This window comes from Lynx rufus, unplaced genomic scaffold (assembly GCF_022079265.1).
Source record: "Lynx rufus isolate CCGP_SWC_20201006 ecotype Redwood Valley unplaced genomic scaffold, mLynRuf1.p SCAF_7, whole genome shotgun sequence".
Taxonomy (NCBI): Eukaryota; Metazoa; Chordata; class Mammalia; order Carnivora; family Felidae; genus Lynx; species Lynx rufus.
In genome coordinates, this window is record NW_025814889.1 from 137,418,488 (window position 1) to 137,438,057 (window position 19,570).

General features: G+C 59.8%; 1 protein-coding gene across 3 annotated transcripts in view; it reads right to left on the reverse strand.

The window, feature by feature from the left end:
- PHF21B (PHD finger protein 21B) overlaps positions 1-18,396 on the reverse strand; it is a 90,241-nt gene extending 71,845 nt beyond the window's left edge. For 2 of the 3 annotated variants that reach the window (XM_047065672.1, XM_047065670.1), the window contains exons 1-2: positions 18,343-18,396; positions 17,404-17,469 (exon numbers count right to left, since the gene is read on the reverse strand). In XM_047065672.1, the coding sequence (XP_046921628.1) occupies positions 17,404-17,469; positions 18,343-18,396 (120 nt within the window). Of the gene's footprint in view, positions 1-17,403; positions 17,470-17,640; positions 17,659-18,342 lie in introns of those variants that run through there. The other variant, XM_047065673.1, reaches the window with a different exon arrangement.
- Positions 18,397-19,570: the final 1,174 nt, after the last annotated feature.

The following is a 19,570-nucleotide window of genomic DNA, read 5'->3' on the forward strand; positions in this document are numbered from 1 at the left end:
CCCCCTCCTCAGAGCCACCACCGTCACCAGGTGGCTGTCTCAGAGCGTCTGTGACAACTGGGCCAGAAGCTGATGGAGCACGTGCCCTCGTCCTGTCTCTGTCTCCCTCCTGGAGGCCGAGTCTTGAGTCTTGTCCACATCGGCACGCTCACCTCTGCCACGTGGCAGGTGCCCAGTGAACTGGCAGGGATGGATGGATGGACGGATGGACGGACGGGCGGGCGGGCGGACGGACGGGCGGGTGGACGGACGGACGGGTGGACGGACGGACGGACGGACGGACGGGTGGACGGACGGATGGATGGACGGACGGTTGGATGGATGGATGGGTGAATGGATGGGTGGATGGATGGAAGGATGGACGGGTGGATGGATGGATGGACGGGTGGATGGATGGATGGATGGACGGATGGATGGACAGGTGGACGGATGGATGGACAGAAGGATGGATGGATAGATGGATGGACAGACAGATGGACAGGTAGATGGACGGGCGGGCGGACGGATGGACGGACGGATGGATGGGGGGGTCAAAGGGCATCCAAGCGCCGACAGGGATGAGCAAGGCTACTGGGGATGACAGCAATGACAGTCACTCCCAGCCACCCCTCCTCTGGGGTCCTGAGCCTCGGGCAGAGCGCTATGGTGGAAGTGAATACTTACTGAACGACAAATGCTTACTGGAGACCAGGTGGAAAAGTTAACTGAAGAAGAGCTTAACACGCTTGCGGCCTCCGAGGGAAAGGATTCCCTTACAAACGCAGGTAGCTGTGTCCCCTGGCGGCCAGGCCAGGCTGTCTAGTTCCCGCCCAGTGCAGGCAGGCAAGGTGAGGCACCCGGGAGGGGGAGGGGTGGGCCCAGCCCCACCTCATGCAGCTGCCGCCCCCCCCCACCACTGCCCTCCACCAGTAACTGCAGAGCCGTAGAGGACAGGGACGGGGACCCGGGGCATTGGGGTGAAGGACAGACAGGTCAAACCCGGCCCGACAGGTGAGCGGATCTGGGAGCGGAGCTGGGAGAGCACACAGGTGCACAGGCGCCAGGAGCAGGGCGGGGACGGTTTCCACAGGACAGAGGGCTCGTAGGGGCGGGACATGGACGCAGTTCTGTGGGCTCCAGAGGCCACTCTCTCCCACCCCCACCCCGCCCCCTGCCGCCGCCACTTGTCCCAGGGGTGATGGGAAGTGGGTGTGCCAAGCGGCCACCTGAGCAGGTGCCTGGGTGGCGACCAGCCACACACTGTGGCAGGATGGCACCGCTCAGGGACCCTCTGCTGGCAAGTTGGCCACGTGGCCCACCTTGGCCAACAGAATAGGAGCCAGAGTGCCACGGGACACGGCCCGAGGTCCGAAGGCCCCAACGGGAAGGCACTGAGCAAAAGCAGGCACCCGGGGGGCCCGACTAACACAGCTTCCTGGCGTCCGAGCCTCCTCGCAGCACAGCCCCTTCCCGCCTCCTTTGGGACATGTCTGGATTCTGTTTATCTACCAACGAGCCACTGACACATTCTAGCCCTGCAGAATTTTCCAGCTCGGTGTACGGTAATGACAGGGGTCCAAATGAAAGGACCGGAAAGGTGGTCTCTGTGCCTTCAGGTGGCGGGACGGGATAAGGGCCTCCCTGCCAAAGGAGAGACGGTGGACCGACACTAGGAGGAGCCCCTCGGCGGGGGGAGGGGGAGCCTTGGGAGAGCCAGACCTGAGCGCCCCCCCGCCAGCACGCGGGAGGAGAGACAGACCCCCCCCCCGCCCCCCGGCCTTTCCCACCGGCCACGTCGTCCAGTCCTGCTCCGCTGCGGGCAGCACCCAAGCGAGGGCGATGACCGACCACGTCACCCCGCTCAACCCTCCAAAGACCCAGGAGCTGCTGTGGAATGTATTTTGCACGCGAGGAGCGGAGGCTCTGAATCTGGAGGCGGGAGAGGGTTCCAGGGTTCAAAGTCTGCTCCTCTGTGCCGTTAGCCACTCCCGCTCCTGAAAGCTGCTTCTACCCTTCCTGTTCCCGTAAATAGGGATCAGGGCTCGGTTCCGAGGAGGAACGTGGTGCTATCGTGTGTGAAGCACCTGACACATAGTAGGCTCAAAATAAGAGATGGGGATGGGGATGGGGAAGACCATCTCTCTGGGCACTCCGACCTACTCACGTGGCCCCAGCAGCCCAGGCCCAGTCCCCTGAGCCCCCGGGCTTCCCCTCGTGTTTTTTCATTCCGCTCTTGCGATTCCCCTGTGAGTGGGGAGTGACGTCCCATTTCCACGTTACAGATGCAGAAAAAGAGGTGGGAGCCCCTCGGAGGGGAGCCTCTAACTCCAGCCCGGGCGGGGCTGGAGGCCAACCTCCCTACGAGACAAATGGGAGGTTCTGCGCAGCCCAGCGGGTGCCCTTTCCTGCTTACCATCCACCGTGTTCTAGAGCATTCTGTCCCCGCTACCGAATGAGGACAACTCCGGGTGAAACCAGGGGCCGGCTGGTTTTCCAAACCGCAAATTCACGGCAAACCCTCCACGTGCGGTGGGCCACCAGCTACACGAAACGACACCCCCCAGGTTTTCTGGGGTGGCCCTGATGTCAAATGTCCACACCAACTGCCATGCTGGGGGAACAGGGCCACCCCGTTGTTCATGACGGAGCGTGGCTTCAGCAGCTTCTCTGTCGGCTCCCGACCGAAGGGAAAGGGTGGGGGGGCCAGCGCCGAGGGAGCCCAGGGCGTTCCTGGCGCTGGGTGAGCATCAGGGTTCACCGTCTACTCTGACCCCCCGACCCTGACCTCAGGTGGGCGTGGTAACCTTCCACTGGCCGGTGCACCGGGTTGAACAGTGTCTGCCCCAAATTCACGTCCACCCAACCTCTCGGAACGTGACCTTGTGTGGAAATAGGATGCTTGCAGATGAGATCGTTTGAGGCCACACTGGATTAAGGCAGGTCCTAAGTCCAATGACCGGGGTCCTGATGGGAACAGGAGAGGACAGAGACACAGGAAAGACGGCCACGTGCCGGCAGAGACAGAGACTGAAGGGACTTGGCCACGAGCCCAGGAGAGCCCGGAGCCACCCGGAGCTGGGAGAGGTGGGTGGGACCCTCCTCTGGTGCCTCAGGAGGGACCACCGCCCTGCCCACACCTTGACTTCAGGCTTCCAGCTCTAAACCGTGAGAGGGTAAATTTCTGCTGTCCTAAGCCACCGGTTTGTGGCCCTTTGTGACAACGGCCCCGGGACACTCACGCAGCAAGCAAGAAAGTTAAGCTCAGAGAAGGCAACTTGGCTGAGCACCCTGGGGGCCCCGTGTCCTAGCCCTCCGTCCTTCCGCCCCCGTCCTGCCCTCCCCCACCACGGCCACCTCATCTAGAACGCTCCCCGGCCCCACTCACAAGCTGCTGATTACCGCGAACGATTTGCAAACGTCCTCACTTCCACCACATCCGAACCGGTGTCATGACAAGAAGTCCAGATAAAAATACCCAAAGTCAGGGAGCGCCCGGGAGCAAATTGGCACTTGGGACGGGCGGCACCCGGACTTGCGGGAGGCCCGGCCGCGGGACGGCCGCCCCCCTCTCGGGCCGGGGCCGGGGTCCCCTCCGTGCCAGCTCGAGCCAGCGGGCAGGGCCCCCGCTCCCAACGCCGCGTGCGCCCTTTCCAACCGCCGGAACAAAGCCGAAGCGATGCAAACAGAGCCCGGGGGAAAGCGGGCCTCGCGTCCTTCCCTCTGTCACCTCTGTCACCAAAGAGAGCCGGGGTGGGGGGCGCCGCCGGGGGAGGGGATAAATTACCGGGCGGCGCTCCAGCTGCACCAGGATGTAATAAAATGTGTTGCTAAGATACGAGTTCCAAAGAAGTTCATCAAAGGACACTTAGACCGAGCCACCAGACTCTTCTCCCTTCGAAGGCCAGTTATTTGGTTCCGTCCCTCATGTTTATAATTAGCTCGACAACACGAGAGCGGCGGCCCCCACGCGAGCCCACTCAGCAGAACTCGTTAATAAAATAACTTCAACGAGGCGCCGACTTCGGCTGGGGCGCGGGCGGCTGCGGGCCTGTTTTATTTACAGAAATGTATTTGAGTCCCGCTTACGCATCTGAGTGAGAGATGAACGTTCTTGAAGAAAACCGCAATGGCCCTCTAGCCACGCGATCGGCCGTGTTCCCCTAAGTGACAAGGCGGGGGGCGGTGGGGGGGAGTCTCTGGGGCCGCAGAACCGCTGACCCTTCAGGGCTCTGGTTATCAGACACTCGCGCCCTAGCGACTGAAGGTTACAGAACCACCCGAGGGCCCTGGCTCTCACGCCCTCCGCCCGCGGCTCTGTGTTTAGTGCTCTGTGTGTGGACACCACGCGAGACCGTGACTGGGGGATGTGCGGGCGGCAACGACTAGATCGTGACCCCCGGTGCGATGGAGCCCTGAAGGGCGCTGGCCCGGAGGAGGGACACCCGGCCCGTCTGCGAGGTCAGGGCGACTGACCGCCTCAGCGAGGCCCGGACGCCGCCGAGGAAGGCACCAGGGCACGGGGGAGGGGACTCGGGGAGGTGATCGGAAGAGGCGCCTCGGGTCTGGCTGCAGGGGTGCTCGCTCGGGCGGGCGGGCAGCATTTACAAGAGGCCTTATGCACTGCCCACACCTACCCCTCAGGAGGTCCCACAGAAGCACGACTTTCCGGCTTCTCTCGAAATATCAAAGGGGCAGGTGCTGGGCCACACTGCCCTCCCCCTGCAGGGCACGGCCTCGGGACCGCTGGCGACAGGCAGGGTCGAAGTCTGCGGTTCTGCGTTAGTCAGAGCATCTCTGCTTCTCATCAGGCAGCTGCAGGATCCTTGACGAGCCTTGGCACTTCTGGGCAGGACCTCGGTGTCGGGAGAAGCGGCCCGGGGTCCCCTCCCGCTGTCACGGGGGCCGCCTCGCCTCGCCTCGCCTCGCCTCGGCTGACGAGGTGCTGGTGTGGCGGACAAAGGATTCCCGGCAAAACCACTTCTGCCCCGGGCCAGCTCCGTCAGGGAATTTCTCCAGACCTGGGAGTTAAGGCTGCCCTTCTGAAAACGTCCCGCTTCTACTCAAAATTCTGCCCCAGCCAACGGCTGTTCCCGCTTATTCGTTACGGCCGGTGCACAATTTATTTTTTTTTCTTATTATTGATTTTTAATATTTTATTTATTTTTGAGAGAGGGCGAGTGGGGGAAGGGCAGAGAGAGGGAGGGGGGGAGAGAGAAAGAGAAAGAGAAGATCTGAAATATCAGGGTAAGCCCAATGCAGGGCTCAAACTCATAAACCTGAGCCTAAGTCAGGGGCTCAACCAACTGAGCCACCCAGGCACTGCACCCCCTCTGCCCCCAGCCAGTAGACAAGTTAATGGCACAGGGCAGTCACGCTGGAGAGGACAGCCCCCCACCCTGCCTCAGTTCCCAGATCTCCCTCGTGCTCACCTGTCACTCTCCCCCTGCCACACCGGCCTCCACTGGAAGTGCCAGGCACACCCCACCTCAGGGCCTTTGCACAGGCTTTGCCTCTGCCTGGGACGCTCTTCCTGCAGAGAACCGCGAGGCCCACCCCCGCAGCTTCTGCAGGCTTTTGCTCCAGGGCTGTCTCCTCAATGACGGGCTTAAAACACACACACTCTTTCACCCCGCTCCCTTCCAGCCCCCTCCCTACGCTGAACCCCTCGGACCTCCCACATCCCGGCTCCTGGTGTAGACGCAGGGCACGGGTGGCTCCTCGTGACCTCCCTGTGACGTGCCCACTTCCTGGCGCCACGGCTGTAACCAGGTTCAGGACCCCTCTGATCTCTGCCCACGATGATGCCAGCAACTGTCATCACCTCTCCCGTCCAGCCAGGACAAGCCCTTGGAGGGGCCTTCTTGAGGACGTGTCCCCTCGGCAGTGGCAGCTGGGGCAGGTCAGCGGCGTGGGCCGAGCAAACTCTGCGTTCAGTGGGGCTGTTCTGCCGTTTATCTGTGGCTGCGTTTATCACCGCCGAGATGAGACGCGTTAATCACGGAGAAGAGCTGCTAACACTGATTGTCGGAAATGCTGTTTGTCACTTTGCAACCTGTATCTCCCATTAAATTCTGGATCACAGTCTCTAATATGTATATATTTTTAATTGCATTTTCAAGTTCATTTACATGTGCAGATTGGCTTTCCGCCTGAATGACATCAAGGAGAAACACATCTTCTCTCTCTCTCTCTCTCTCTCCTGCCCCAGCCCTGCCTTCCTCTCTTTCGTGGGGCAAAAAGTCTGTCCCCAGATGGATTACGGTATCGCCTGGGGACAGCCTGCGGGCGCCCCCCGGGGAGGCTCCGACAGACCTCTCCCAACTGCTGTTTCAAGTAACTTTTGGGGTTCCGCTCAACAGACGAGACGGCAGACGCGTTTCCCCTGAAGATGGCTGCTCCCCGCAAACTGCAGCCCTCACCGCCTTTTCTGCTCAGGAGGGGGGCTGCCCACCCAAGGCCATAACCAGTCTCCACCTCGAGGGCAGACTTGAAAGGCAGGAAGCGTCCAGGGGGCTGGGTGACAAGCGGCCCCCCCGCAGGGACTCTTTCTGAACCATCGTTTTGGAACACACTGGCACCTACAGAGCTCCAGTCAATCAGATTCAGCCGCTTGCGTAAAATGGACAGTTCCGGAATGCGCGGTGCTCTACCAAAGCGGCCGGCCCCCCCTCACTTGGGCCAATCGCGTCAACCGCTCTTAAAGTCTAAGACTGAGGTGGTCGGGTGGTCCTGAGGTCACAGGGGACATCTTGTGCGAGACCCCGGCCCGTCACGCAGGGGACACCAAGAGGGTGCTTCCAAAGGAAAACTCCAGTGAATGAAGAAGAGCTGCCGAGCAAAGACAACAGACTTCCTGCATGACTGCGGAGTGTGGTCGGGAAGACAGGCGTCCTCCGGGGCTCGTTCCGGGTCCTGGGTGCCACCCCCACCCCCACTCAGGGCCTCGGTTCCCCACGTGTAACGTGGGGGCTGGGCACAGGGGCCCCGCAAAGCCCCCCGTGGCTCTTGCATCTTGTGCCTTAAGCCATCACGCCGAGCCTGGGGGACACGCACCCTCCATTTCCACTGAACCCCAAACTCACGACCCAACCCAGCTGCGGACACGCCAGTCCGAGGAGACCAAAGCAAGCCAGAGGCTCCCGCCCTGACAAAAAGCCCCAGTTGCCGGTCTACTTCCCCATGGCGGTGAGATCTCTGGGGTGTGGCCAGCTCTCCACGTCTCACACCCTGGGTGACGTGTGACGGAGGGATACTGCTCACCGCGCTCCCTCGGACTCTGCTGCCCTGCAGCATGCCGGGAATTACGCCTGGCACGTGGGACACACGTCCTCACCGATCCTCAGGACAACTTGCCTGGGAAGCAGCATTTTCCCCTTTGAGATACTCTGAGATCAGGACGCAGCCACCCGGCCCCCCTCTTGTAACGACCTGGAGGTTGACGAACCCCTCGGCCTTAGACAAAAAAAAGAAAAAGAGGAAGGAAAAGAAAATGCCCCAAGGAAGTCCTTCTTTCTGCTGTGTTTTAGCAAGACCGACACAGAAGAAGGTGCCAAGCAGAAGAAGCAACAGAAAACAGCAGGGCCCATCTGAGACCGCACGGGACGCCCGCTGCTGGCGGGCAGAGGCTGTAACCAGAATGGATCTGTAGCAGCAATTTGTCACCACACTCTGGAAACTGCTGCTACCCAACAAGAAGTAACCGCCGATGATAATAAAAAAAAAAGCTTGAGAAAGCGGATCTGTTCCTTTCGAAAACAGAGGCCGATTCAAAACGAGGCAACGCCTCGACGTTCAAGTGTGAAATGACACTGGAAATAAAAAGACTCGTAAGTAACCAAGCCACGGGGGCCAAGGTGGGGCTCACAGAGTGGGGGGTGGGGGGGGGAGCGCCCACGGGTTCCTCACCGAGGGTGGGGTCAGCACGAACCCCGGCTTCCACACCGCGGAGCCCCCCACCCCCTGCACCCAGCCCGCTGCCCACTCCCGACCCTGGTGCCGTGTGCAGAGACCAGATGCAGGCCCAGGCCCCTTCCGAAGTTCTAGAACCTTCCACCTCAGAGTGAAACTCCCGCTCCTCATCGCAGAACGGCTGCTTCTGGTTCACCTGCGCTCGTCTCTGAGGCGCGAACGCCACTTACTTGCGTCCGAACGCACGTCCTGGCCGCTTTTCTAACTCGTGGCCCAACGTGTGTCCTCTCCGCCCCCCACGCTCCTCCTTCGACGCGGCGAGGACCACAAGGCCTGGAACCGGACTGCAGCCCCTCCGCTCGTCGCCTGACATGCGTCAAGTCAACAAGCCGGTCAACCTCTCTGGGCTTCAGCCGGTCCTGAGCACGACGATGCAATTCAGAGCAGGCCTTCCCCAAGGGCTCTGTGACCGGTGGACGGGTCCAAGGAACCCTCGGAGGGGCGTGGCTCCAGTTAGCATCAGACAGGGAGGCCGGGACTCAGCACCGAATCGGACGACCTCCAGGTCCCACCTGCTGAGGACCTGCGGGGGGGGGGGGGCTTACCGCGTCGTCTTGGCTGAACCCTCCGAGCGCCTCTCTCGGGTCATTTCCTTACCGCATGCCAGCCCTCTGCCACCTGGTTCGCGATGCACTGTCATACCCATTTTACGGCCACCGAGTGTGGAACAGCCACAGAAGGGTGGCGTTGGGTCTATAACCCCCGTCTGTCCCCCTCCAAAGCCTTTAAGCTCTTTGTTACGTGCCTCTCAGAGACAAAAGTTAAAAGCCTTCTCAGCAGCCCTCTTCTGGGAGGGAAACCAAATCCAGGGTCCCAGCTCCTTAAACAGCGCACTTCGCAAGCAGCGTAGCCATACTGACTGCAGACACCCTCCTCTTCCCCCGAAGTCCCCCTGGGTCTGGGGTGAGGGCCTCGGAGCCCGAGCCAACAGATACCCCCAAAGGGCCCTCCTCGAGTCCCCCGTGTGTCACCAAAGCGTGCCAAGACACTGCTCTGCTGGAGAAGGAAGGCGCGTCCTCAGACCCAGCAGCGAGCTCCGGCGGGCGGACCAGGCAGCGGCACGCTTAGCTTTGGCTCGTACGAGGGGCGCGAACAGAGCAGCGAGCCGGTCACTCGGCTCCTGGACAGACAAAGGTATTGGAGGAAAAACTTGCGAAATCACGGGGCTAGTCATCATAGCCAGCGGCTCTAATGAGGCATCGTGGGATTACCAAAGTTATCAGAGTCGTCTCACTGAAGAAATTCAAAGCTAATGGAAATCAATTGTGCAGTTCCGTCGGCAGGTGTTGTAAGAGGCTAAGTACCAAAGCGAACCTTGCACCGGCTGGAGAAGACGGCACAGCCAACGTCAAGCTCACCCGGGGCCACCGAGCAACGGGACGCCCACACTTGGAAAAAGGAAATGCCCCCAACCGTGAGCAGGAGGCAAGTGGAAATGCAAAGGTGGCAGGTTCCACAGGTGCAGGACAGGGATCGGCAGGCGTCTTCTGTGGCCACGGGGACAGCGACCACAATTCGCTCCAATCAACCCCTTCGCTTCCTGGCTGACGCGCACTTTTACATCCCTCGTCTGACTTCATCTCAACGACCTGGTGAGACAAGTCTCACTGCTACGCCCACCTTACGGACGGGGGAAACAGAGCCCAAGGAAGCAACACGACTCGTCGAAGGCTACTCAGCCAGATGCGGGGAGCTGGGACATGAACCCCGTTTGCCCGAGCTTGCCCAGCCTGATGCGGAAAGCTGGGATGTGAACGCTGGCGTGTGACTTTAGGGCCTCTGCTCTTCCGGCTACATCATGCTATGCTCTGGAACGCAGGGGGCCAGTTGGGGACGAGGCAGGGGCTGAAACAGAGGGTGCCCTCTCAGTGGTCCCAAGCTGGGTGACCCTGGGAAGCTGCCCTTCTCTGACCTGTCTGGCAGGAAGCGCGTACCTGCCCGGCCTGACCCAAGTCACGGGATCATCCCGACCATCAAATAAAAAGACAGCACGAAAGAGGTGACAGAAAACTGATTGCTGCTGCTGACGGCCAAGGGATCGTGTGCGCAATCTGTCTCTAGGCTTCTCTACAGGTGGACACGTCACCTCCTCGGCGCGGTCCCCAAGCACCCCATCAGAGCACACCATCCCGTCTGCTGCCCGAGTGAGCCTGGTGGTTAAACATCTCATGCAGACACCTCACCGGGCTCCACGGGATAGGGAGCTATGGATGCACCTGTCTCCCCAACTGTATGTGAAAATGTGTGCAACCAAAGATGGGTGACAGCATTCTGTCAGCATAAAGCCTTACAAAATGAGACGCCCCCGTTGCTCACGGCACACTACCCACCATCACCTCCATATCCCCAGTACTTGGTGGATGCTCGTTAAGTGTTTACGGAATAATTAAACTGAGTTATTCCCAAGAGGGCTGCACTACAAGGTCAAGCGTAAAAAGCAAGTTTAGGCAAGGTATGTGCCCAGCCCGTGCACTAAGCGTGTTTATCTGTGTTGTATACGTTTGTGTGTGCACAGAACGTGCCCTACAAACACAGCCCTGCTCTCATCCCCAAGCAAGGATGGGGGGTGGGGTGGAAGGAAGGGGACTCGTGTTTTAGGACTCAGATCCGTACTGCAAACCTTCCTCCTCACGAGCACATGCTGCTTTTAGAGTAAAAACTTTTTTACAAGCAGAATTCTTCTTTATCTCCTCAATGTTACAGAAATAACAAAAAAGAACGTCGCTCACCACCTTCCTCGGTTAAGATTTTACTTCTGGAGAATGATAATTATTTTCTTACTTCCAAAACAAATCCTTAGGAGTGCCTGGGTGGCTCAGTCGGTTGAGCATCCGACTTCGGCTCAGGTCACGATCTCGCGGTTCATGAGTTCAAGCCCCACGACAGGCCCTGTGCTGACAGCTCAGAGCCTGGAGCCTGCTTCGGATTCTGGGTCTCCCTCTCTCTCTGCCCCTCCCCCAGTCACTCTCTGTCTCTGTCTCTTAATAATAAACAAACATTAAAAAAACAAACAAAAAACAAATCCTCTCATTTTCATTAGGAAATCCTGGAAAGTTAGTAACTGATTTTTATACACATGTTACATAGACTTTGCTTATATTTATTGGTACGTGGTGACACGCTTATTACTTAACTTGTTACGTTGTCAAAATGAAACCACTAACACACATGTACCTGACAGATAAGCGTATACGTATACGTATATACACGTACATTTTTTTAAATTTTTTTTTTTTTTAAGAGAGCACGAGCAGGAGAGAAGAGAGGGAGACCCAGAATCCAAAGCAGGCTCCAGGCTCTGAGCTGTCAGCACAGAGCCTGAGGTGGGGCTTGAACTCACAAACCGTGAGATCGTGACCCCAGCTGAAGTCAGACGCTTAACTGACTGAGCCACCCGGGCGCCCCTACATACCCTTTTTCTTAAACCAACTGAACAGAACTGCTAACCGAGACACCTTCTAGAAGTTTCCAGAAGCACTCCCCTCCCCCCATTAACTTCTCAGCTCAAAGCAGCTCTGGGGAAGGCAGGAGGGAGAGGATCACCAAGTGGCCCCCTGCCCCCACAGCCTGTTAGGTGCCGGTCATCAAGTCTACGTGGCCAACGGCCTCCCAGCCTCCTGTCCCATGTCGTACACGGGACCCAGCGCCCATGCAAGGGCCTCCCCATGGAGGTGACAAACATCTGAAGAACTCACATGGCCCGGCCCGGCCAGGCAACGAGGGAGCTCAGGCGTCCTTCTCTCTCCTCCCTTCCCACCTGCCCTTAGCACCATTCCTGCACCTTCCTGACCTATGCACTAACAGCCCTTGGCTATTTCCGAGCCTAAGGTGTAAAACCCAGGCCCTTCCTCCAAGCAAGTGATGCCTTCCTTGCTCTGGCCCCGGCTCACCTTCTCTGATGTCTCTCTCTTGCTCAAGGCTTTACTGCCAGAAGGGTCACAGCACCTGCAGGTTTCTTTAGGCCACTATCCCTTAGCGGGCTCGCACCAGCATCTCCTGTCCACGACCCTAGGCGTCCTCAAGGACCTACCTGTCCCCCAACCTCCTCTCCAGGAAGCTGTCCCCCGTCTCCAGGCCAGACAGCATGACTTTCCCAGGACTTTGCCGGGATCTTCTCGAAACGTGGTCATCCACGCCTTACTCCTTTGTGAGGTTTCCAAGGGCAGGGAGCCGCGGGTCTGAATCAGTGCCGAGTCCGCTCACTTCAGACACAGGATAACCTACCATTTGCTGCACGCCTGTGACAGGCTAGGGACTCCCCACTAGGGGACTCCACTAATCCTCATGCCTGTCCTGTTACAACGTCATCCACTCACTCAACTGAGCGCGTTCAGTCCCTACAAGGCGCAGGGGAAGAGGGAGAGCAGGCCGCGCCACCCCCCTGCACGGAGCTTACGGTCCAGCACAGAAGCAGACGTGAAAAGATCGAGACAGACGCCGGCCAACACCGTGTGAAGGCAGGAAACTGCTCGACGTGCCAGAGAGGCCGCCGGAAAGCAACCACGGAGACTGCATCGCCACGTGCAGGAGTGGGATGGAGACCGCCCTGAGCAGAGCCCGGCAGAACATACCAGAGGGGGCAAGAGGAGACACGATACGTTATCCACGTGGCCAAGAGGAGGACACAACCCAAACGTCCGTCAACCCGTGAGCGGACGGGCAAGACATGGTCTATCCGTACAACAGAGTATCGTTCAGACGCACAAAGGAACGAAGCACCAACATCTCCCACGACTCGGATGAGCCTTGAAACGTCATGTCCAGTGACAGAAGCCGGTCGCACGATCCCATTCACAGGCAAGCAAAACAGGCAACCCCAGAGAGACAGAGGTAGATCAGCGGTTGCCTAGGGCTGGGTGGGGGTGGGGAGCGAGAGCCCAGGGGTTTCTTTCTGAGATGAAAACGTTCTAAAGGTGATGATGGGGACAGTCGCACATCTCTGTGAATACACAAAAAACCATTTAATTGTGCATTTTAAATGGGTGAATTGTATGACATGTGACATGTACCTCACTAAAGCCGCTTTGGGGGTTTTTGGTTTTCACAGGAGGTGCAGTGAGGTGGCAGCCTCAATCCTCAACTGACAGATGATGGTGGGAGTCGGGGGAGGGGAAGAGGGGCCTCTGGGAGCAGGGCTCAGGTGAGGGGGGCGGGGGCGCGGGTAGGTTCGGGATGCTGCGGGCTAAGAAGTGTGGTAGCGGGTGAACCCAGGGCTGGGTCCTGCCATCCGAGGCCACGTTCTTCCCCGCGGGGGACGGAGTGCGGAGCTCCGCGAGACTTCTCTCTTTAGAAAGTAATGATACTATTTGAAGCATGACCTCTTCGACGCTAAGTCAGGAAGATGGAAATTGACCCCCCTGGAGAGGGGCAGACTGGAAGGAAAGCTTGGCAAACGGAACAACACCCTTTTACCAAAGGACTGTAGCCAGCCTGCAGTTTTGTTCAGCGGATACTTTCAAGGCAGAATTCCTCTGCTGTCCAACGCGGCTAGTGAATCACGGTGAAGACGTGATTCAGCGCCCGGGTGCACGCCACATACATAATACCTTTCAAGAAGACATATTTTTATTGCTGCACTTAAGGACAGCCCCTCGGAATCCAGAGTCCATCAAATCGATGGATCGAGCAGCAGGAAAGGCCCCAAGTTCACCTCCGGGGTCTCTCTCGCGAAGCCACGCCGGCGTGGACTACAGTCAACACAGGAGGCTCTTCTCGCTCCGTGGTGAAGCTGAACTTCATGAAGTTCAGGTCTAGAGATGCCCGTGATACGTGGCATCTAAATGTGCTGAGAACTTCAAGGAGGGAAGGGGGAAGAAGGAAGGAAGGAAGGAAGGAAGGAAGGAAGGAAGGAAGGAAGGAAGGAAGAAAAGAAAAGAAAGAAAGAAAAGACACCCAGTATTTATGGCGGGTCTGTTATTTACACGGAAGTGCTTGTTGCTTGACAATTTAGATAAAAATGTTACTGCCTCTCTGCGTGTGCTGCAGATTCATGGCGTAAAACCGTCCGAGCAACTAATGGAGTCTTCAAACATCATATTTCGTTAAAGACGAGGGGTCCCTCCTCCACTGAAATCAAAAAACCCGGCTGCCAGGCGCGGCCACACCTGGGAATGCGGCCTGGCCCAAAACTCCGCTCTGACCAACTCCCACACCTCCTTTTTTTTTTTTTAAAGAAAAAACTATGAACTCCGTTTTCACACAGACACTGGTTTCCTGTTTATCCCCTGGTCCATCAATGGTGGGAGACGCACTGAACAGTTATACGGGACTCGTATCTCTACTTCCGACCGACAACTAACCTATTTACTTCTAGGAGTCCTCCATGAACATCTTGAAACACTTGTCTGTGTTTCTAGACGTAACTGAAAAAATTCCAGTGTCAAGGGCATGAATGGGAAATTGATGGCAGGGCACCCAAAGATGCTACTCAGCTGCTATTGTATTTCTAACAGATGTGGATAATGGGGTCATCCGTTCGCTTTTCTATCCAGTTCATCATCCACGTACGCACTTTTAATTGAAACTTAACCTTTACATCCCACATTCCAAGAGGGAGCGGCACGAAAACACATCTCCGGAGGTGGAAACGGTGTTTCTTCCCCAGCCAATCTACAAATGAGCCCTACCTTTAGTTTCATGTTGAGTTAAAAACAAACTCTAAAAATACTGGCTTTTTCATGCCTGCTCCCACATTTCAGCCACTCCCAGGCAGAGCCCCACTGCCCCTCTTTAAGACCCTGGGTGCAGCCCGGAATCACCTCCAAGAGCTTGTTCCTGGACCTTCCCCCCACCCCCCACCAAGCTGCCAATCACCACCAAACTCTCCCAAGGAGAGAGAGAGAGACGAGTAAATGTTAAGTCTACCCAACTCATTTCATAGGTGACTTCTGAAAGATTTCACCTCGGAGCCTGGGAGAGACCAGGCAGCTTTATTAGCATGCTGCACCACAGCCTCGGCCCCCTCCCCTCCCTCTTTTATGAGCCCTTGTTATATAAAATGCCACAAAGGGAAAAGGAAAAACAACCGACAGTTCCAAACACAAGTTCCGATGGCCAGGCCCAGCGCTGGCTGCTTACCAGATGTTATATTTAGTCATTTAAAAGAGAAACATTTTTAAAAGGCCAGAGAACAAAAGTTTTCCTTGTTTTCCTTCTTTTTGGACACACACTCACAGACACAAAAAAGATGGAGGTGCATTCCATTCGCAAGCATCTTTCCTTCCCGGAGTTCAAATTTAAAGGCAAAGGCAGCCGGCAGTAGGACAGTTCCTTCCCCTGAGATGCATGGAGCCTCCAAACAGAATTTTCCAATGTTTCTCTCGGCCTCATCTAAATTCTGGCATGACGGATAATAAATAGCTACTCATTTACTATCAGCATAAAATTTTAAACAGCCCTGGCATAGTTGCTACAATACAGAAGAAACGATCCGACCTAAGCTCTGAAAAGCCACTCCAAATAGTAAAACTACTGCCATGTAGAAGCACACATAAAGACATTGTTGCGATGAAGCCTCTGGATTCCTGGATTCTCCCTCCCTCCCTCTCGCTCTCTCTTAAATCGTTCACTCCGGGCATAAGAGTCAACAACTTGCCGTTTTACCCACTGAAAACAGGGCTTAGGAACCCTCAGCTATCACACTGCACCCGATTTGGTGGCGGATTTAAAACAATAAAACACAAATAAAGTATCTGATTTGATTCTACACAGTGATTAAACATCTTTGTGCTCAGCGAAGGGTCTTCCAACCCCTCCCCCTCCAAAAATGGCATCAAAGCAATCAAAATGGTAATGCCGGGGCCTGGGTCCCCTCCCCCCGCGAACTCCCCGACTTCGCCGGGGCCGCGCGCCGGACCCCCCTCCGGCGGGAATGGAAGCTTCCACGCCTGGACGGGGGCGCGGGCCGGGCGGGCGGGCGCGCGCGCGCGCGGGCGCGCGGCCGGGCAGGGCGGGGGGGGTGGGGTGGGGGGGAGGTTGGAAGGGGGGTGCCGCGGCAGCGTCAGAAAGGGGTTAATGCATTCGTCCCAACCCGCCCGTCCAGCCGGGCGCCCCCGACCGGGCGCGGACCCGCGGGCACAGCCATCTTTCTTTGCGCGACCTCCGGCCCCCTCCTCTTCAGCACGCCCCCTCCCACCACTTTTCAACTTTAAAGACTCGAAATTTGCACCCGGCCTCCGAGTTCTCCCGCTCCGCGGTCGCCGCCACCCCCGCCGATCTCGTCCACGTCTCTCCCTCCACCGAAAACCCCTCCGGGGAGGGGGCATCCGACCCGCGGCCCCGAGCCGGGGGAGGCCGGAGGGGGCCGCACCAGCGGCGGGGGCGGGGGCGGGGGCGGCGCTGTCCAAGTTTGGTGCTGACGGCGGCGGCCGGCATTCCGAAGGAAGCGCGATCGATGGCCAGGGGGCGCGGCGGGGCGGGGGCGGGCCCGCGGAGGGGAGGGGCCGCGGGGAGGGGCGCCGGCGCCCCCGCCCCCCGCCAGCCTCGGAGCCCCGGGAGCGCCATTGGCTGCGCGGCTCAAAGTTCTCGGCTCCGGGCGGCGCGGGGGAAGGGGCGGGAGCGCGAGTGCAGGGAGCGGGGCGCGCAGGGGGAGGGGCGGAGGGGGAGGGGCGCGGGCGGCGGGGAGGGAGGGAGGGAGGGAGGGGAGGGAGGGGAGGGAGGGGAGGGAGGGGGCGGGGGCGCGCGGCCGGCCGCGCTCTGGCGGCGGCATCTGTTCGTGGTGCTGAAACCCCGAGCGCTGAGCTCAGCGCAACTAAGTCACAATGGACAACTTTTCCTCCCCGGAGGGGCCGGGAGGGGGGTCGGCGGCCGTGCCAGCCCCTCCCCCCGGCGCGAGGCGGCTGTCGGGAGTCCCAATCTACACCTGAAGCCCCGAGACCAAAGTTGGGGCAGAACTGGGGGGTCCTGGGGGCGCCTTTCTTTTGTTCCCCGGGAGCTGGCGTCAGGTTCCAAGAATAAAAAGTGATGCTGGAGAAGTGGCGAGGAGGGGGGGGGGGGGAGCCCGGAGGAAGGTTCTTTAAATAAGGTTCGCAATGGAATCCAGAAGCTGCTTCCAAGTAGTTTGGCGTCCAGGTCCCAAATACGGTCCCCCGCCGCCCCTACCCTCGCACCGGCGTGGAGTGGGGGACACCGAGCCGGGAGAAACTGCCACATTCCAAAAACATGTCCACCAACTCAAAATGGACGCCGGGCTGCTCGCCGCCTTTTGAGTGCAGCTCGTCTCTTTCGGCCACTGCCGGAGCCTGGCTGGCTCGCCCCCCTCGGCCTCCAGGAACCCGGCTCTTTCTTTCCAGAAAAGGGGGGGGGGCGGGTAACTTTGAGGGCTGCAGACAGACTCCTCTGGGAGTCTGAGCGTGCGGCGCCGAGGCCGGCACTTTTTTAGGGGGCTGCCAAAGTGCCGGGCGACCCCTCCTCCCCACCTCGGGCGGAGTTGGGGGGCGCAGCCTCCAGCTCGCTTACTTGTTTGTCGCTGAGCGCGGCGATCCGCGGCTGCCTTTCGTGGAGCTGCTTCTTGAGGTCGCCGTTCTGCGGAAACACGGAGGAGCGGGCTCAGGCCGGCCGCCCCGGGGGGCCGAGTGCGCCCTGGGGCCCCGCGGGCCGCAACCCCCGCCCGGCCGTGCAAAGCGCGCCCCAAGTTCCCCGGGCCGCGCGTCCCGCACGCGCGGCGGCCGGGCAGTGCCGCGCGGGGCCGCTTACCTGTGGCTGCCGCCTCATCGGGGCAGCTCGCGGGGCGGGGCGGGGGCCGCGGCCACCCGGCGGCGCGCCCCGAGCCGTGCAAGTTTGCAGGCAGGGGTGCGTGTGCGAGTGAGTGTGAGTGTGTGCCGGGGGAGGGGGGAGGAACAAAGAGCCAAGTAAACACGGCGAGTCCGTGTCGAGCAAAGCTCATAAATATTCAAGTCGCGTCCTAATCTCCCCAACACACACACGCGCACGCCGCAATACCGCTCGGGCTCCGGCCGCCACGCCGCCGCCAGCCCGAGCAACAATCGCCAAAACTACTTTTGCAAACTGTGCGGGGTTGCACGCGAGTGGGGGTCGGGCGGGGGCCGGCCCGCACTCTCACACAAACAGCCCGGGGCAGGCTCACGAAGGGGCCCCCTCCCGGCCCCCTCCGTCCTGCAGACCCCGCGCGGAGAAAGAGAAGACGCGGGGCTCAGGTCCCACGGGCTCCAGCCCCCCCGCCCCCAAAGTGTGCAAGACTGCAAGAGACGAAGGGAGGAGGAGGAGCCCGGGGGTCGGCGGGGGCCGTGCAGGTACCAAGTCCCCCACCCGGGAGCAGGCTTGAGGAGGAGCCCTTTCCGCGTACCTCCGGCCGCGCAGACCCTGCGACGCGGGAGAAGACGCCGGGCTCGGGTCCCTGAAGCCCCGCACTCCCGGCCCGGGGCCCCGGCCGCCTACCTGGTGGCGCGCGAGTTCCACGGCGAGCGCCTCGGGCCGGCTCTGCAGCTCCATCCCGGCAAGTTGGGCAGCACTTTGCGCTCACTTTGGCCCCGGCTCCCGGGAAGTTGCGCGACTCCGCGGGGGCGGGAGCGGGCGGGGGCGGAACGGGCCTCCGGGGACCGGGTGGGGGGGGGGACACGAGCCCCCTCCCCCAAGGCCGAACGGGAGGGAAGTGGGGGTCTGGCGAGGGGGGAAGAAAGGCGGCCGGGCGCCGCGGCGCCGAGCCCGCGGCCGCTCCAACTCCTCAGGCTGCCCGGCAAGTTGCGCCGGGTCCCCGGGCCGCCCGCGCTGGCCGGCGCATGGCCCCCAGGCGCCGGGCGCCCCGCGCTGCCCCGCGCAGCCCCGCGCGCGCCCGCCCCGCCGCCGCCGGCCGGCAGGGACTATATTTCCTCCGGCGCGCGCCTGGATCTCGCTGGGCCTCGGCAAAGTTGTGCCTCGGCGCGATGCTAATTCGGCAGTGCCCGGATGGAGCGGGCCGGGGCGGCGGGGGGCGGCGCCGGAGCCCGCCGCCCGCCCCGCCCCGCCCCCGCCCCGCCCGCGCGTGCGCACTGCGGCCCCGCCGCGGCCCCGCACCCCGAGCGGAGAACAAAAGTGGCGGCGCCGAGGGGCGCAAACTCGCCGGCCCGCGGCTTTGGGCCGCCGGCCCCGGGACCGTTCGGACCGGACGCCCCTCCCCCTCTCCGCCCGCGCGCGCAGCCAGACGTGAGGACCCCGGGCCGCCCAGCCCAGGGCCGGGCTTGTAGATACTCTCCGGTGGGGGGGGGGGGGGGAAGAAGAATGTCCATTTTTTTCTTTTTTTTTTTTCATTTCTTTTTTCCTCTGGCTCTCAGTGCTCCCTCTTTCCCCGTGCTCCCTCTTCCCTGCCTCCGTCAGCCTCCGTCTCCTACTTTATTTAAATTGTCTGCCGTCCCTTCCTGTCCCCCTGCATACTGACGCTTCTACTTGGGAGATTCAATTAGTCCTGTCGCCAGATTCCCCCACCGCCTGATGGCCGCCGTGTTGTTTAAACAGTAAGGACATTGATCTCTTGACTGTGCCTTTAATGATTTTTTTTTTTTTTTTTTACACTCACGATGAAACTCTCAACAGATGTCACTGGACTTTTTAAGGCTGTTGTGAAAAATCGTAAACACGCCTGGTCAATGTCACATAAAACAGTTATAAGTACAGCTGCCGAGGTCGTATT